The 20895-nt window shown below is 32.1% G+C and overlaps 1 protein-coding gene across 1 annotated transcript in view; it reads right to left on the bottom strand.

The window, feature by feature from the left end:
- LOC142337051 (uncharacterized) overlaps positions 1-20895 on the bottom strand; it is a 100657-nt gene that overhangs the window by 28989 nt on the left and 50773 nt on the right. The window contains exons 2-3 of the mRNA XM_075386111.1: positions 15817-16018; positions 10972-11124 (exon numbers count right to left, since the gene is read on the bottom strand). Of these exons, the coding sequence (XP_075242226.1) occupies positions 10972-11124; positions 15817-16018 (355 nt within the window). The remainder of the gene's footprint in view (positions 1-10971; positions 11125-15816; positions 16019-20895) is intronic.

The following is a 20895-nucleotide window of genomic DNA, read 5'->3' as shown; positions in this document are numbered from 1 at the left end:
CTTATGACAACTCATTTGAACGTCATCAATTCATTTTCAGCACACTCTCTCCTGTTAGACAAACCTAGGTGAAAAGATTCTTAGCTTTTTCCTCGAGGCCAGAGTTTTCATTTTTTTCAAGAATTTTGAAGGCATTGATCAGAAGGCTTCCGTTTATGCTGTTAAACTGTCAATACAAAAAAAATAGTTCTCAATGCATTAAACAGTTTTTTTTTCAGTTATAGAGATGAATGTAACAAGACATAATTTAACCACATCAATTTGTTTTACTCTTGATAAATTTCTGTTAAATTGTAGCAGCCGGAAACTAGAGAGACTGTATTGTGAATTCAACGCCGACTTTATGCAGTTGCTTATTGACAAAATATTGTAAATTCTTGTAGTCATTATGAAACACCACTTTAGATTTTTTTTGTTCATTTAATGAATACGCGATGTCCTGAGTCGGATTATCTATATATCTGTTTCCCTATAACACTGTACTTTTATAATACACAAATCGTTTCTTTATATAGTGATAATTGCTCTAAGCCCCCAAAAGTTGATAAGTAAAATAAATTTGCATATCAATGTTATCTCCTAATAAAGGATTTTGCTCACTAATCTTTCTTTCCAATATTTAGATAGCAGTGCACTGCAGTGAACACGGGTAATTAGTAGTTATTCTGAAGCATATTTAACTGAACTGATTCAGAAATGAGTCTTTGTCTATTTCAAAAGTTTTTGAATGTAATCTGTTTCCCCCCAGTGTTTTTTATGACCCCCGGTTACCAATTTTATATTTTTATATAGCACATTGCTATTTAAATAATTAGCACGTTCGGCTGGAGGCCATAAAAATTTTTTGCTCACTAAGCTGGGGGGAGCAGAATAGATCCAAATTTTTGATATTTCAATATACGAGATGCAGCTTCAAACAATTCTTAACAAATTTTTGGATGCCTGAGAAAAACCTCTTTTAGCTACGTATTCATTGTAAGTTTTTATATGTCTAGGTTAGGTGGTGATAAAAAAATCTTTTGTTTGAACCACATGAAACACACTTTTGGCACAAAAAGGCCGGGTATAAATGTTCACTACTTTTCCCCGGGCTCTTATTCAAAATTTTTTGAGAGTTTATTGCAACCAGGTCAACTATATCAGTTTTAAAAATACGAGACTAAATTCATACATCATCATTTTCTTGTTTTTTCGAATCAATGATTGCATCGCTATTTTTTGCACCAATTTGTACTATTCTTTTGTCAGCTCAGTGGATACGTTCTGGTTACTAGTTATTCAGTTCTTAAATTGTTTCATATTCTTTATTACTTAATCCGACTCTATGACTTCACAAAAATCTCCCAGTTAAAGCAACTCTTTTTCTGAAAAAAAGATCCTTAAAGTGGTAGCCGCCGACATCAATCGTCCGGAAAAGAGTGAAGAGATCAAAGGATTAGAGTCAATTAGGATTGTCTATAGTATTCGCACACTATAAAATAAGAAAAGTAGCGACCTATATGCTTATCGCACTTTTTGTGCTCGCTTAATTTCTTAGTTAACACATGTGCGGAAAATACATTCGCACATTTTTAACTTCGGGTCATCATCATTGCCACTTTTCCGTTATTTGATGTTGATTGGTTTTATATTGAGATTCATACTTGAATCAGTTTTCTTTGTCATGTTTTTAGGAATCGTTTGCAATTGCTTATTGTTTTACGACTGATATCCGACAAGGTAAGAGTAAAGCAATGCAGCGTTTTTGCATTTTTCTGCTGAAACCAACAAAAACTGCAAAAATTGGACAATCGAGATCAGTTCAATGAGGAACTGCAGACTTATGACAACTCATTTCAACGCCATCAATTCACTTTCAGCACACTCTCTCCTGTTAGACAGACATGGGTAAAAAGATTCTTAGTTTTATCCTCGAGGCCATATTTTTCATTCTTCTTTTCAAAAATTTCGAAGGCATTGATCAGAAGGCTTCCGTTTATGCTATTAAACTGTCAATACAAACAAATTGTTCTCAATGCATTAAACAGTTTTTTTTAGTTATAGAGATGATTGTAACAGAACATAATTTAACTACATTAATTTGTTTTAATCTTGATAAATTTCTGTTATTTTGCAGCAGCCTGATCCTAGAGAGACTGTATTGTGATTTAAACGGAGGATTTATGCAGTTTCCGATTGTCAAAATTTTGTAAATTCTGGTAGTCATTATGAAACACCATTTTAAAGTTTTTTCTTTATTTAATGAATACGCGATGTCCTGAGTCGGGTGATCTATATATCTGTTTCCCTGTAACACTGTCTGTACTTTTATAATACACAAAAGCATTTTTTTCTTTTCTTTATATAGTAATCATTGCTCTAAGCCCCCAAAAGATGAAGAGTAAAGTAAATTTGCATATCAATGCTATCCCCCATATAATAAGATTAATAAAGGATTTTGCTCACTAATCTTTCTTTCCAAAATTTAGATAGCAGTGCACTGTAGTGAACACGGGTAATTAGTAACTATTCTGAAGTATATTTAGCTGACCTGATTCAGAAATGAGTCTCTGTTTATTTCAAAAGTTTTTGAATGTAATCTGTTCCCCCCAGTGTTTTTTATGACTCCCAGTTACAAATTTTAAATCTTTATATAGCACGTTGCTATGTACATAATTAGCACGTGCGACTGGAGGCCATAAAAGATTAATGCTCACTAAGCGGGGGGAGCAGAATAGATCCAAATTTTTGATATTTCATTATACGAGATGCAACTTCAAACAATTCTTAACAAATTTTTGGATGCCTGAGAAAAACCTCTTTTAGCTACGTATTCATTGTAAATTTTTATATGTCTAGGTTAGATGGTGGTAAAAAAAATCCTTTGCTTGAACCGCATGAAAAACACTTTTGGCACAAAAAGGCCGGGTATAAATGTTCACTGTTTTTCCCCGAGCTCTTATTCACAATTTTTGAGAGTTTATTGCAACCAGGTCAACTATATCATTTTTAAAAATACGAGACTAAATTCATACATCTTCATTTTCTTTTTTTTTCGAATCAATAATCGCATCGCTATTTTTTGCACTAATTTGTACTATTCTTTTGTCAGCTCAGTGGATACGTTCTGGCTACTAGTTATTCAATTTTTAAATTGTTTCATTTTCTTTATTACTTAATCCGACTCTATAATTTCATAAAAATCTCTCAGTTAAAGCAACTCTTTTTCTGAAAAAAGATCTTAAAAGCGGTAGCCGCCGACATCAGTCGTCCGGAAAAGAGTGACGAGATCAAAGGATTAGAGTCAATTAGGATTGTCTCTAGTATTCGCACACTGTCAAATAAGAAAAGTAACAACCTATACGCTTATTGCACTTTTTTGCGCTCGCTTAATTTCTTAGTTAACGCATGTGCGGAAAATACATGCATAAAACAGCGGTTTGCCGATTGTGTATCCGCGAGCAAATGTGCTATTGGCAAACTAATGTTCCATGAACATAGTGCCCGTTTTTTTTACACTTAAAATATTATATTCTAATATAATTACGCTGTCGTTTTGAGGGCACTAGATAAATTGGCGAATCATGCATCTTATACAAGTGTTCTTAATCAGGCATCTAAACTGCACTTTACGATGGATATTTTCAGGACTTTAACAAAATTAATAGTGAGTGGAAATCACGTAAGTGGAAATCAGCCTCAAATGTGAAATCATACTGATCAATCGATGCCATTGTAAAGGCAATTCAGACTATGAAGATAATTGATCGGACGCTTCTTGAGGGGGGAGGAAGTATATACTCAACTGGTTTTTTTGTCAAACGAATTTTGCTCGAGACAATTTTTGACCGATCGATAAATTCATCGTACAGAGAGTTGTGAGTGGTATCATTAAAAAACCCATAGAGAGTAGAATACGGAGTTAAAAAGATTTCTTTTAATTTAGTTTTCTACAGCGAGTTATCCTTGTTTAAATTTTTGTGAATACTATACTGATTTGCGTTATTTTTACTCACCTTGTCCGGATTTTTTTGCCTAAAATTTCGTAAATATCGCTAAAACATGTAAAAAGTGTTATCAATAGTACTGTTGACTTTATTTTTAGAGACAAAAAACTTTTGGTGATTATTTTGATTTAATTTTTTGGCTAAAATTTTGGCTATATATTTCAAAAATCAGACTATTTTGTCAAAAACTGTCCGAAATAAGCAACTTTAGTTCACTTTGATTGAGTTTGCCGGAAGTACAGACCCCAAAAAACTAACAAATTCTCTGTAAAAGCAAAGGGAGCTAGTCCTACTTCCACTTCCATTGAGAGTATTCTGAAATTAAAATTTTGCCATTTTTGCTAACTTAACTCTATGATTATCCAGAACGCTGCATTTTTCTTGAATCTTTAACTAACAAATTATCTAAATCTGTACCACTGGAAACAAATGTGTGTTCTAAATGGACAAACAGCAATAGCAAGGCTGGTTTTGGTCCACTGTTTGGCTGTTACATACCAGAAATATTTCGAATTGTAATCAGTCGGTCTCTTTTAAAATTTCCATCTTCTTTTTGTTAAATAAGGAGCAGAAAAATTCAAATCAGAGCTCACTGTTGATAGGTCCAAATGGCTTCCTAAGCATTTCCAAAGTAATGTATCTAGTTTCTTTTCTCGAAAGATTATGGTCGTTTGGACTTTTAAAAATGTTTGGTTTTCAATTGAACAATGGCTTATTGAATTTTGCTATTATATTTCTCTTATTTTTGTCAACTTGTAGCTTAGTATTTGCGACGAAAAATTTCTTTTCTTTTTTTCTTTTGAATAAAATTTTAATCTTTCTGGTGCTTTTATGCGTTAAGTTATGGTTTTCCGGTTTTAATACTACTGAATTTCACAACTTTTTTATTTTTAGGCATTGGCACATATTTTACGTTTTTTTTCTTGTTTTGTCACATTATCACAATATTGGCAAATCACGAGTTACATTATTGGCGAGCAAAAGAAAGCACGATTGAAATATGAAATCTAGAAAGGCATAGATTATGTTTTCAACTGCTTCGACACCCTTTTCTCAAAGAACTTAATTGTATTTTTTACATTTGTCTCCATCTGTCGTTTTTACTTTCTCTTTTTGGTTGTTTGAATTTTCTTGGATAATGCAGGTGTCATTAGTTTTTATGGAGGATTATGACTTTGAAAACAATTGTTCTCAAAAACAAAAAAAACACTTTTCAAATTCGCGTTTTTGTTTTGTTTTGTCTTTTTGATACCTAGTCCTAATACTAAGAGTCACATATGATATTATTGTTGTCGAAGAAGAGTGCAAGTGTACAAAGTCTAATGTTTTTATAAACAATTCGCTATGATTTTACTAGCATTGACACGGTTTTTTTCGCCAAAAAGTAAATTAGTTTTGATTGTTGTCTACATTTTACGTTCTTTTTTTAGACGTAAGACATATTCCAAATAATTTGAGGACTCAAAGGTTTTGTTTGGCCGAATAAAAGAACACATTTACATTCTCATTTTGTAGCTAACGGCTTTCATGACTTAAAATAATTTTTTTTCGAAAATTACAAAAATACTACTTAACTTTGCCACTTTTTTCCGTTTTGATTACTTGTTACCTAGTCTCATTAATGAGAGTTCAGGTCACATACCACATTATTAGCGTCCGAAGAAGGCGTAAAATATGGCTTTACTGCTTCGACAGCGTTTTCTCGCAAGCTTTGTTTGAATTTTTGTTTGTTGTCTCTATTTGTTGTTCTTTTTGTAGCGGCTTGAAAAGTGAAAAACGACAGGTATTAATGCCCTCCTATAGGATCATAGTTAATCATAAAACTGTCGGATGTTCTCAGTTGATATCTAATGGTTTTCATTACATTGAAGTAAATTGTTTTTAATATTATAAGGGAATTTTTTAACTTTGCTGTTTTCGATCTTTTTTGTCTAATTGTTACCGATCCCTTTTATGTGGTCCCATATCTTTTCTAGCAAAGTACTAGTTATTTTGTCTGGTTTCAGTCTTATCCGACGCTTTTTTGACGTTGTTAATAGGTTTTTTGTTAAATGGACATAAAGTCTTGGATGTAATTAATGTTTGTTGTTATTGTTGTTTGATTCTGTTGTTCGTCCTAACTTGCTTTCCTAATAATGGTTGATCACGTGAATTTGATGCGGCATTTTATACTCCACTGAGCTATTTGCGATCAGAGGCGATATTTTTGTCCAGATGCAATATTTTTGAACTTTTGGGTGTTCAATCTGTTCCTCATTTGGTAGAAATTTATGGCAAAAACGTGGATGATGAGCGGGGTCTGAACTTTATGTGCGAATGCACATTACCGAGCCTCCTTGTTACTATTATACGATTATAATGAGTACATTTCTGGCTTCTCTTAATACCACTAAATCTTTTTACCCTGTTCTGCCGAATAATTTCTTGAAAATCCAAATAGTTTCTAATATCGAGCAGATGTTTTGCATCGGCCTTCTTTTTTACACAACTAAAAATTCTTTCAAGATAAAAAACTCACAACTCAATTTGTCATTCGTTGACTATTCAAAACTTAGTGACTGTTCAAAACTATCCTGCATACAAACACTCCACAGGGTCTTTGTGAAACCAGTGCAATTTAAAATTTGTTAATTTTTATTAAGACGTCATTAATTTGAATGCTTCTTCAAAACCGTTTTTTACTGTGTTAACTTTGATCACACATTTTTATGCTGTTCATAAAATTAAGTGCTGCCAGACCTGATCATAACAAGCCATTTTAGGCTTTTTTTAGTAGTATAAAGTTATCGAAAATGCAATGAGCAATAATAATACTAATAAAAATATTAAAAAAAAAAAATAATAATAATAATAATAATAATAATATTAATAATAATAATAATAATAATAATCATAATAAAATTGAATTCAACCAAACACGGTTACAACCAGCTTGGTAGTCCCTAGATTAGGGGAGAAATCAAGTTTCAATAATTAAAATTTCTCGAAAACTTTCCATCCTGAAGGGTAACTTTTAGATTTGATTCTTTTCAATACCTCCCCTTCCATAAAGTTCTTCACTTCTCTTCGAATTTGACATGGATTTTTGTGTAATGAATTGTTAGCAAAACTGTTAAGTTGAGACAAAGAATTATTGAATCGGGCTACTCTATTAAAGTAAATATCTTCAGAACGTTTCCGAGATAATTTTCTTGCTTCAATAAAAATCCTTTCATTTGATCTGGTCTTTGGACAACCAAAAGTTATTGACCAGTGGTCTGACGCATTCATAGAAGTTAAGCTTACTAAAATCGTGTTAAGCAGAATTAGGTCGTTAGGAACTAGAAAATAACTGACTGGCAATAAGCGATTTCGAATTAGGCTCTCAACGTATTCTTTGTCACCCAGAACAGAACGGCAAGTTATCCATTTTAAAGATGATCTCTGCAGTCTTTCCAAGCGTTGAAGATACTGTGGTCCTGGGTTCCAGACATTTGACGCATAAAAGACCGCAGAGAATATATACGGTTTCACCAACGTGCATTTGACAGTTTCTTTTGTGGTGCGGGGTATAACTCTTCTTAAATGATTCAGTTTTTGAAAACCTTTCTTTACCGCCATTTGGAGGTGACAATTCCAAGTCATGCTGGCCGTAAAAATTAATCCGAGATCCATAATTTGTTTTTCGTTTTTGATGGCAATTCCTTTTGCAAATAACTCTGTAGACGAATTATATGTATTTTCGTATGAGAACTCGAGAATGCTGAATTTGTCGAAATTAAAGTTTAGTTTGTTTGAACCATACCATTCGATAGCTCTATTTATATCAAGGGCAAACATTTTTTTATTTGTTTCATCTAAATACTACCTAAGTAATACTGACTGAAGGTTTATCTGGTAAGTGTTTACTTAGGGCGCATATTTTAGTATGCATCAAACAAAAATAAATAATAATCTGTTCTGATTTTAAACTTAGTTCCGTACGATGAATTACAAAAAAAATTCAGAATTATAGAAAACTTGATCCTATTGATAAGGTACGCACTATTCAGGGACCTTCACAGAGGCGTTTGCAACAACAATCCAAACAATAATCCAGTCAATTAGGCATAACTGCTTGAATAAATTGTCTTTTCATTCCAAAAAATTGTTCAAAATCCGAAACCTGCTTCTATCTACGCTTGTTCTTTGTCTTTTATTGTTTTCTCTTCGCTTTTTTCGCTTTTACTGATTTGTACAATGTAATAACCGTTATCATTTCGCAAAATAAGGTTTATAAAATAAATATACGGTTTTTGTGCCCTGACTTCACCTTTAATTTCATCCGGCTGCCTCATGTGAATACAATTTCCACCAAGTACAGCAGCGTTGTGCTTTTTTGCTCGGGTTTTGGCATTGGTACTTACGTGTTTAAGACTGGGTATACATACGTGTCACTCTCACACAGACTAGATGTATTAGTATTAGATGTCTGTTTAAAAGAAAAGTAATATCTATCCATATTTGAGACCCCAAAATATGATCACTACACTGACTAATAAACCCTAATCTTATATAATTCTATCTTTACACTTATTTATGACCCCCCAAAAAATTTGCACTGATTTTAGACCGCATGAAATTGTCGACATATCAACAAACCATAAATATGCATATTAGATAACCCTATAACAAAGATTTCATAGAACACGAGACCGAGACTAAAATTAAGAACACCTAAGATTTCCAAAAAGGTTTTGAATATTTTGTTTTTAGTTTAATTAGCACTGTTTTCTAAATAAGTTAATGGTTTTTAACCCCGTCTTGTTTGTTGGTACCCGGTTGAAAGGTGAGGAGGGAAAAAGTACCAATCCATATTAAAAGTCAAAAAGTTTGATGGTTAGTTTAATTTGATATTTTTCCAGCAGTGTTTTAACCATTTTTTTCATATCTTGGCATTCAAATGCGCTTCTGATTAGACCATAATGCGCTCCAAATGTCCGTTGGTGTGAAATGTCCTCTGATTAGATTTTCACGCGTTTAAAGCCGCTTCTGATCAGCCTGGAGTGAACTCCAACACCAACTCCTCTCAGACGATCGTGTGCTTCAAACCCCACCACTTATCAGACTATTGTGCGCCGTTCGAAACGTCCCCTGATCAGACTAGGGTGCGCTCGAAGTCACCTCTGACCACGTCATCCTAGACCAAAAGTGACCTCTGATGGAAAAGCTACAGACCAGTGTCCAGACTTCAGACCACTTGAAGACTTTTCATGACTATATGTTTCAAGCACATGATGAGCAGGTGCGAGCTGGAATTTGGTCTGATCAGAAGTCACTTTGGTCTGGAGACTTTCACCGGGGCTTAGAATCGATATAATCTCCGATGTAAGTTGTCATCAACTACATCTATAACTCTGCTTAAAGTTGTTAATCATCAATTCATATTGTCTTGATGTGTTATCTTGGTGTTACTCATTTTGCACGTTCTATATTCAAATTATGGTTCTGACTGCTCAAAAGTCAAGTTCTTTATGAGTTCATTACATAAGTTGTTATGTCCGTTGTTGCATATAGAACGAAAATGGCTGAGCTTCATACAACTAGTTATTGATCGACAAACGTCACAGAAGATAAAAAATCATTTCTGTTCATTTTAATCAACATAAATTTAGTGTAGCATATAAATCGGCTTAAGTTGCACTCAAAATAAAGGCGAATTGGTTCATATTTTGCCAGAAGCAAAAGCTTTTATTCACCTTAAAAAATCAAAATTTTAGTTAGATTTCAAGTGCTAAAACCAATTTTATATTGTTTTTTGCCTTAATTATCATTCACGACATGCCCTAACAGTAATTCGTTGCTGATAATATTGGAACAGTTTTTGATAAATTCAGAATTTTTGAACCTTGATAAATCTTCTAAAATCGAATCTCTACGAATCTTGCCTTTGATTGATTGTTTGAACTTGAGGCGTTTGAAATTGTTTTTCGCCAATTTTGTCAAGATCAATATCAAAAGATAACCTTTGATCACTGTTCACCTAAAGTTGTTTTGGAATAAAAAATGTTCCTTTTATTACAAACAATTGGTTATAAGTGTTAAGTTTAAACCACAAGAAGCTTCATTTGAACGAATTTAAGTTCCTGGAATTTTATTTGCAGGGTATTTTAACAAACCTGGGAATGATACAAAGTGCAGCCTGGGAAAATTAAAATGAACCAACAAATTGAACCTTAACAAACCCCGGGTCACCCATCATACAACTTTCTTTGATTTCGTACTAAGTCATATATGATTTGTATGATTTCTTGGTAGTCATACAAGGAGCATACAAAAATTAAAACCTACTCTCAAAAAGCTGCACTCGTTATGCTCTATGATACTGATCAGGAGAAAATCAACCAAAGATGCAAATGTTTTGAAAAAAAAACACTTTTTTTTTCTTTGCAATCATACTAGATCATATAAGATTTGTATGATTTCTTAGTACTCATAAAGGGATCATACAAAAAAATTAAATGATGCAATAAAAAAACAATTAGTGAGTATCAGGAGAAACAATTAATGTCATAATTGGCACTTCCGTTGGTATAAAAAGGAATTTAAAAAATGAAAATTCTTTGAAATCATACTAGGTGATTTATGATTTATATGAATTCTTGGTAGTCAAGCAAGGATTGGTCATATGTGAAAACTTGGATTTCAGCCAGGGATAATGTATGATTTCTTTGGTCGTACTAAGAAGCATCGTACTAAGAAATCGAGTATGGACAATATAAAATCATATATGATTCCCTGTATAAAATAAAAAAAAATTCAAGCCGTGACGGAAACATGAGTCTTTCCTATGATAGATCAATTATGGTATAATTACTGTAATTGGAATCGGGGGTATACATTGAATGACCATTAAACTCGGCGGGGGAGGGGGGTTATAATGGGACAATCCCAAAAGCAGCATGTTTTGTAGCCGCAATTGTTGAGCAATTTGACTGTTCGTTGACAGAGAGGAGAGGGGAGATACCTTGTGATGAGTGGCCAAGTATTCCTCCAATTCATCTTCGATTAGTTCTTCGGGGTACACACTGCACACCCACTGCAACATAATGTCCTTTTTGAACACAGGGTCCACCAGGAACATCGATAGACGCTCCCCACCCTCGAACCCATGAAGCATCTGTGAACATACCAGTCATGGCTGGATTGTCACGTCTTACATAGAACATATGAGTTTCCACACAAATCACAACTCCTTCAATTGAAAGAGGGGAAAACGGGAAACTGTCATCCCTCCCCCTGAACAAATATTTTTCCCACAAGCCCATGGCCTGTGTTCACTTTCATAATGGTTTTGTATAGCGATTACAAATTAAGTATGACAATTATATATGAGAGAGTACAATTATCTACTGTTCAGTTTGCAGCAGGATCGTTGTGGTGACACAGAAAAATCATTTAAAGTGCAGGTAGGATCTCGTGGTTGCTATGACGGGTTTTTGGATCTATTCCGTTTCGGCTCCCAGGGTTTTTATGGCGCCCAGTTACAAATGTTGTGTTGTTAAATGGCACGTTACTGATGTAAAATATCAGCACGTGCGCCTGGGAACGTAAAATTCATGTGCCCACTGGGCTGGGGTGTGGGATGCGGGTTGCCTGGCCGGGGTTATGCAGATAGTAAGTTAGAGTCCTCTAAGCTCTAATTCTTTAGCAGTATATGGAGTTGGCTATAATACAACAGTTGGGCTGCTATAATATATAAACATTCTGCATTTAGTGAAGATAAAAAATTGCAATACGACAACTTCTTTTAATATAAAAAAAATTACATTAAAAAATGGCTAAAATTGCAAGTATAGGTGTTAATTTGACTTCAAAAACTATAATATGATATGACACTATAGCTTGAACAGAAGAAATTAAGGTCATGTCGTAGGCTGTTGGATGACACAAAATCCAAAAAAAAACAAAAAGGAGAATGTTCACGTCGGGTAAACCAATTCTCTGTTTGCTCACAAGCCACAAATGAACTATAAGCGCGGTGAAACCTCCTTTGTCTCTTTATATCACGCTATATTACCTTGTAGTTCTTCGGCCGTTATGGACCTGCTCATCAAGGCAATCTTTCAATAAGTTGTAGTAAATTTTTGGCAGGGAACTTGGTTGTCATTCCCTGATAAAGGTCCCAGAGCCAAGCCACCTCTGATCAGACCGACTTGACACAAATTAAGAGTCGGGAAAGGGTTACGGTCGCACGATAGCCCGGACAATGGTCGGAGCTTGGTTGTAGTAGAGTAACGAAACATGCAAAGCCCTTATCTCATGACATTGTTGTTGCCTCTCTGATCAATGAATCGGAAAGATTTCAATAAATTTTGCATTTGAGGAGTGAACTCAAAAGCAAAGAAACAAAAAATGGAATCTTTTTTTAAAAAAAAATAATTGCGAACTTGGAACGAAAACGAATTATTGCTTAAATATTGAGCTGAAATAATATGTTCTAAAATCTACAATATCTGATCACTACACTGTTCAAACTGAACTAGATGAGGAAACGAAAGAAACAAGGTTAAAAATGCAAGAGTACTTCAGAAATTGGGCTGTTCTAGAAAACAAATCTGAGTTAGAAAAGCTAGTGTTTAAACTCAAACACAAAATACAATTTTTCTAAGATAATTTTTGTCTCTTGGACTGCGACTCAGCATTTGAAAAACTTCAGCAAACTATCATTGATGAAACAAAACATTACGTGCCAGAGAAGAATCAAAGACTCTCAGACATAAGACAAGGATCGATAACTCAATTAAAAACCCTGCAGCAATAAATCGAAAAGTTTATCACAGATAGATGCAACAGAAAACAAATGACAATAAAAAAGATTGAATAGAATTAGGAATTTGCTACAGAAAAGAGTGCTCAAAAAGGGAGAAATTTTATCAAACGTATTTAGTTAGGAACGCCAAGCGTACTACCAAAGCATTCTTCTATACTATCGAAAGATTAGGAGGAGACACAAAAAAAACAACAAGCTACTTTAACACAGGAGGAGACTGAAATTTTCAACAATTTTTACACCACCATTGGAAAAAAATAGCTAATAAACTTGGTCCAGAAGAAAAAAAACAAAACAAAAAACAAAAGCGGCAATAGCATGTTTCTACAAAAAATCAGCGAAAAGGAACTATCCGTGGTAATCAAAATCATAAAAAATAAATACAGCTCAGATAAAGATGGACTCAACGATTTTATATTCAAGAAAATACAGTTTGTTTTTGTCCCGACTCTTACCTATTTGATCAACAAATGTTTTGAAAACAGCGTTTTCCCGAACTGCTTAAGGAAAACCGTAATTATTCCGCTGTATAAAAAGGAGATCCTAAAGTTGCTGAAAATTACAGACCAAACAGTTTGATGCCAACAATAGGAAAATTGGTTGAGAAATTATTTCAAAAAACAATGCTAAATTTTCTGGAAAAATTCAAACTACTAAGCAAAAATCAATTTGGATTTAGGCCAAAAAAGTGAACTGTTGAAGCCTTGGTATTTTTTATTGAGAGCGTCAGGCAAGATTGGGAGGATGGAATTTGCAGAAGCTAAAGTAGTGTTCATTGATCTCAAAAAAGCGTTTGATACAGTTAGACAGGTATTCTCTTGGACAAACTAAACAACTTGGTATTGAGGGGTCACATGTAAAATTTTTTGAAATCTTATCTAAGCAATAGGCAGCAATGTGTAAATTCAAGAAACGTATACTCCAATTTTGCAGAAGTCAGTTATGGGGTACCACAAAGATCAGTACTTGGAACACTTCTTCTTCTTCTTTATATAAACGACATAATTGGTTACTGTAGTCAGAATTGTTTGACCTTATACGCTGACGATACTGTTGTTAAACAAAAACGGAAACCAACAGCTGAAGTTTTCAGTCAATCTTTGGACCTGGTTAGTGTTTACCTCAGAAAAAACAAACTGAATATGAACTACAAAAAAACTTGTTTTATGAACATGAAAGCCAGACGGAGAAAATTACAGCAACAAAGAAAGTGAGAAGAGATAAACCTAGCACAGCGATCATAATTGAAATACATAGGCATAGAATAGGATGACAATCTGAATTTCGGCGACCATATTAAAACCCTTTGCTCAAAACTAAACAAATCCTCAGGACTTTTTCACCGGCTCAGATAAATTTCAACTGTTCAACAACTGTTATTAACATACAAAGTGTATGTCCTGCCTGTTCTGAGCTATGGCTTACTAGTCTATGGAACAGGTAACCAAACCCCAATTTTGCCACTTGAGTCAAATAAAAACAGATTACAAGAATTATTTTTAATCAGTCTAAATCAACCTCCACTTGCCTGGAACGAGAATCAAATAACATTTACTCCATTAGATTCATGCACCTTTTTGAACTGCTGAAAAAATTAGCTGAAACTTTGATAGCAGAATGCCAAATTGGTTGTCTCAAAAATGTGCTTACTAGAAAGGAAATTGATACACTGCAAGCAAAAAGAGTCCAATCAAAGCAACTTAAAACCGCAAACAAAAGCAGCGGCCTGAGTCCTAAAGAATTAGGAGTAAGAATACAAAAATTGCTTAATTTCATTTTAAAATTCTATCCTAACTTTTTTAGAAGTGCAACATATGAAGGCAAGAGAACTTAAGCGATTCTTATCTAGTTTCAGGGACAATTTTTTTGTAGACAACTTGGAACTTTTTGCTTTGTTTTTTTTAACAAAAGCTCAATAGATCTCATAAAATTCAGAATAAGGTTTTGAGGTTTCACTCTATTTTCTCCTACCATGATACGCCACGCATTCACACCATTGATCATAGCAATGGTACTTGCCATCACTAGACTAGGACCTCTTTGGCCTTGATGACCTGTCGAGTAGATTTGTTATTATGGTGCATATTTTATACCATATGTGTTGCAAACAAGGGTACATCCTACTCGAGAACAATTTATTATTGTTATTATTATTATTATTATTATTATTATTATTATTATTATTATTATTATTATTATTATTATTATTATTATTATTATTATTATTATTATTATTATTATTATTATTATTATTATTATTATTATTATTATTATTATTATTATTATTATTATTATTATTATTATTATTATTATTATTATTATTATTATTATTATTATTATTATTATTATTATTATTATTATTATATTATTATTACTATTATTATTATTATTATTTTTTTTATTATTATTATTATTATTATTATTATTATTATTATTTTTATTATTATTATTATTATTATTATTATTATTATTATTATTATTATTATTATTATTATTATTATTATTATTATTATTATTATTATTATTATTATTATTATTATTATTATTATTATTATTATTATTATTATTATTATTATTATTATTATTATTATTATTATTATTATTATTATTATTATTATTATTATTATTATTATTATTATTATTATTATTATTATTATTATTATTATTATTATTATTATTATTATTATTATTATTATTATTATTATTATTATTATTATTATTATTATTATTATTATTATTATTATTATTATTATTATTATTATTATTATTATTATTATTATTATTATTATTATTATTATTATTATTATTATTATTATTATTATTATTATTATTATTATTATTATTATTATTATTATTATTATTTGTCACCCAATGAAGGGAGTTAAACTTAACTGACAAATATTTCTATTGTTTACTAATTTACTAAATAATTTAGTAATAGACTATTAATTTGAAGTGGCGCCAAGTCATCAATTAAACCACTATAAGTAATTTATTTAGTTTTCTTTTACCAACACAAAAGAGATGCCTGATTCTAACCGATGATATGACTTCTCGGAGGGTCCTATCTTGTGTTGTATGCCCAATGTACACTACCTCCACCTCCCCAACAGAGCCGCCTCCCCCTCCCAGCTGGTGGCCTATCTTGAACATGCCAGCACAGTAGGGCAGTCTATTCTTCGCACTGAATATCCACTCCCATTCCCCGAAGAACTCCTTCACTGTGTCTTCAACTGCATTGCTGAAAGAAAAAAGAATTTGGGAATTAAATAACAACATGATCTGATCTTCTTTCAAAACTATTTTGTTGCAAATATATTATATGTTGCTGGATAAACTACAAACAATTCTAAATTAAATATTTTGATAGGCTTCACAATAAGAGACAACCTCAAATGAAAGAAGGAGTAAAGTTGAACCGAAGAATAAAAAACATAAATTACTGCTTTGGTAGAGACAGAAAGTAGTGGATAAAACAGGGGTACCGAACAGCCACCCGATTTTTTCTATTTCCCTACACGCTTTCCGCGTATAAGGAAACGGGTCCAAATCGCGCGTCTTATCTGTACCCCTGTTTCATCCACTACTGTACACACAAATTTATTCATCACAAAACACAGACCTTTTTCCGTTTTTCAAAATAACAGAAAATTTAAACCCGAATATAATATTTTTCACCTCAATTTGTATATCTATATACATGCTCTTTAAATCAATCCTTAGTACGGCTAAATTTATTTCTATATAAATAAACACATGGTCTGCATTTATTTATTTTAAATCTAAAATAAAAAATATGTTTATTACGCTTACACATACTACAAGTTGAATATAACTCTGCTTCATTATAATGTTTAATCATATGATCAATTCTATCTTTCTCTTTAATGACCACTTTACATATAAAACATTCATAGGGTTGTCCTCTACATTTATAACAACATTTCTTCCATTGTTTATCTCTACAATTAGGACATTTTGAAGGAAATTTTTAATTTTTGAAAATTCATTATTTCCCTCAAGGAATGGATATCAACAGAAGCAATGAGTTTATTATCTGCAGTTTATCCTTCAATTTAAAGAAAGACTTTCTCAAACACATTTTAACAAGTTAACACTTAGACAGAACCAGAGAATTCATTGATGATGAAGATGCTGAGACTAAAACTGAGACTAAAGCTAAAGCTGTGACTAAAGCTAAAACTGAGACTAGGGCTAAAACTGAAACTCAAGCTGAAACTGAGGCTAAAACTGTGACTGATGATAATATCTACACTAAAATAAAGTAAGTATGTAAAGAACGTAATCAATTATTTAGAATTGAAGTAGCCCTTACTACCCACACATATAGTGATAATAGAATTTATCTAGAGGATACTGAAGACTAGGATATAAAATCTAGTTTGAATATGAAAGAATTTTATATTACTGATAAAGCTGAAAATTACATTGAAGAAATAGAAGAAGCAATTAATTACTCAGTAGAAGAAACTAAAAACTGTTACCAGTTCAGAAAAGATGGGAGTTTTAAATATAAGGTTACAGTAGAGTGTGAGTACCATAAGAGAAGTAAAGAAGACGTTAAAATCAAGAAAAATATTTTTCAACACAATCTATATTATTCATAAAGCTATATATTAATAGAGTAACTTACAACAATGGTTAGATTCCGAAAAAGAAACATTTGAGGGCTATGGCAATGACTTTGAGCTTTTTGGAGTAAGAAGTGTTAGGTTAAATATTGAACCAACTAAAGCATCTTTTGGTAGCTATATTGTTTTACAACCAGTTCTAAAAATTTTCAATTCATTATTAAATACACTATCTATTACCGCTTGGCTACATGCAGCAAAAAACCATGCAACTCGTGAGAGTAATTATGTAAATAATCTAATTGAAACAAGACAACAAGATGAAGACGGCTTTGTTTATATACTAAGAAAACAGAAATTAAATAATATAAACATATGGGTATATAATCCTTGCGCTGAGGGTAAAGTAGAAACAATTAAACCAGTTGAAGATTTTGATAAAGACAGAAAAGATGTTAGAATATTAGTTTGGGAAAATGATGAGGTAGAACACTGTGCTCTAATTAAAACAACAAAAACCTTAATAGATAAACCCTATAGCAGCCCTATTAAATATTATTATTGTAATGGATGTACATATTTGTTTTGTTCTGAAATTAAATATGACAAACACATATGAAGCCACTCATTTGGAACAAGAGATTGTTTTCCTTAAGAAGAAACATGCTACTTTTATAAATGAACACAAACGCCGAACACAAACGAATAAATGTGGGTTACAAGTGGCAAAGCGCGAACGAAGTAAGAAACTTCGAATACTACTTTGGTCTTTACTGTATCAAAAGATTTGCTAGAGATCGATTAGATTTGGAAAGTGAGATTAATTGCAAGTATAACAAAAAGATGATATTTAATAAAGAAGATAAACTATATCAAGAAGCTAATAACATCTATCATATATGTAGCAAATAATGTATTCAAAAAGTAAGAGATCAATATAAAAAACTGGTGAATATAGAGGACCAGCATGTAAATTATGTAATCTATGATATATAGACAAGAAAACTTCATTCCCGTTATATTGCACAATGACTGGCCTTGATTTCAATCTACTATATAGCGAACTGCTTAAACAGAATAATGACAAAAGAAAAGTAGACAAACCATCACTAGCTAATGGTAAGTCTAAGATGTTTAGTATTGGTTACCTTAAACTCTTAGACAGCTATAACTTTCAGCCATGCCTCTAGATGTAATGGCAGAGACGTACGAATGTAAAACTAAGACTCTATATCCATATGAAAATTTTGGTTTAGACTCCTATGGCAGCAAAGCTGCCAAAGGTAGCAAAATTAATTACCGAGAAGTTATCGGTAATCTAAAAATAGAAGACGTCAAATCCTCTCCCTCTAATAAATTACCAACACAAGAAAAAGTAGAGATCTTTAATAATGAAAACAGACATAAAATTGGCAGAGATCTAATTATAGAGTATTTGCAGAATAATGTGGAAATATTAGACTATTGCATGAATTAATATGTTAAACTAAGTATGAATGTGTTTAAGCTCAATCCTCTTCACTTTGTAAGACCGCCCGGTTATAGTTTTGATTGCTGGTTAATGTCAAGTGGTACTATTTTAAATACATTACAGGATTTCAAAATGTTAGATGAATTTATTGAAGCATGGGGAGGTGGTATATGTGGCATAAAGGGTGATAGATATGTTAAAAGTAAACGTTTTAACAAGAGTATTGTAATAGTTTTAACAATAGTAATAAAAGTAATAATCAGACTATATGGCACACAGACGCAAACAACGGGTATGGCTGGTCAATGAAGCATAAGTTAACTTATGACTATTTCAAGTACACAACCAGATCTCAAGATGATGTATTAAATACTCCAGAAAATAGTTATCACGGTTATTATAGAGTTTGTGATATTGATTATATGATTATAAAGATATAAGAGAACAAATATCTCTAATGCTCTATAACAAAAAGATGAATGATAATGACTTAGGCTATTGAGAAAGAGAGAGAGAGGTAGAGCAAGAACAGAGAAGATAATCTTAGACCAAAAAAATTAATATGAATATACGGTTCATAATATTTTTTAATAAATTTCATAATAATTTCATAAATTTTGTGTGAACATGGGTGCAAAAGTAACTAAAATACATAGAGTAATTAAATTTACACAAGTTTCTATGTGTAAGATTTTTTTGAAATCCATACAAAAAAAAGAATAACCGCTGAAACTGATGCAAAGAAGGTTGTAAGCAAATTAACAAATCATTATATGAAAGAATGTGTATGGATCATCTACACTTCCTTCAAAGCAAGTTGAAAAGTGTAATTATGAAAATTATAAGTAATTCAACTAATTAGGAATATAACTAGATATAAAGATTATAGCCAACTTGAATAACCAAAGAAAAAAAGGAATATGATTCACCAATATATGTAGGTGTTACTATATTAGAATTAAATAAACTACACTTGTACGATGTATTCTATAATAGTCAACAACCCTCACAAAAGAGATTTAAAACTACAATACATGAATACTGATAATTTTGGTTTTGTAGTTAGGTTTACTAGGGGCATTATCCCAGATGAACACATGGACCTAACCAATCTAGACAGACCAGACAAAAGCAACAAAAAGTACCAGGTAAACTCAAACATAAATTTGGAAGTAAAACCATAGAAAAGTTTGTACCTCTATCACCTAAGACATATAGCTTTAAATATTCTGGTTAAAAAAAGCCAAAGAAAAGGCAATAAAAAATGTAAAAATTCTAAAAAGAGAAGACTATCATAATGCACTAATCCACGACGCAGAGAGAACTGTAGAGGAGCGTAGAATACAAAAAGTAGGAGATAATCTGACAACAACAACAAAAACAAACAAAATTAGTCTAAATTTTTTCGATTGTAAAAGATTTCATGTAAATAGTATTAAAAGTTATCCTCAAGATGAACATCTATATCTACTTAAAAGATATTCAATATATGAAATTATTACTGCTCCAATAGAGCTATTAATGAAACTGGGAAACTGGGGTTAGACGAAGATCCACGAAATGGAAACTCCGTTAATCCGCGAACGGACTCCGTCCGAGACATATGAAGCAGCTTCGCCGATAAACCTGTTGATCTAATAATGAATAATTTTAAAGAGTTAACTGTTAAGCGTGATAAGCGTGAATTAATCCTAAATGATATTACATAATAAATGTTTTATTATAATTTTTATAATAAAAAATGTTTAAGCTAGAAACACTTATAGAAATAACTAAACTAGAAAAAGAAAACAGAGGAATTAGACTACAAGATAAATTAAAAGAACAAGAATATTATGGTGACAAAGAAGATTTATTTGATCGATTAACTAAAGCTTTAAATTCTAATGGTGAAGCATGGCGGACCCATAGTGAAACAATGCAAGCTCTTCCAAACCAATCCTTGGCAGCACTAGCCGACGACACCTCATAGAGCGTGGGGTACCAACGACCAAGCAGCTTTCTTGATGAACGAGCTAATCTCTTATCACCCACACCATTCCACTGTAACATTAA

The sequence above is a fragment of the Convolutriloba macropyga genome, chromosome 3, assembly GCF_964194025.1.
Source record: "Convolutriloba macropyga chromosome 3, txConMacr16.3, whole genome shotgun sequence".
NCBI lineage: Eukaryota > Metazoa > Xenacoelomorpha > Acoela > Convolutidae > Convolutriloba > Convolutriloba macropyga.
This window is presented reverse-complemented; position numbering and strand designations above follow the sequence as displayed.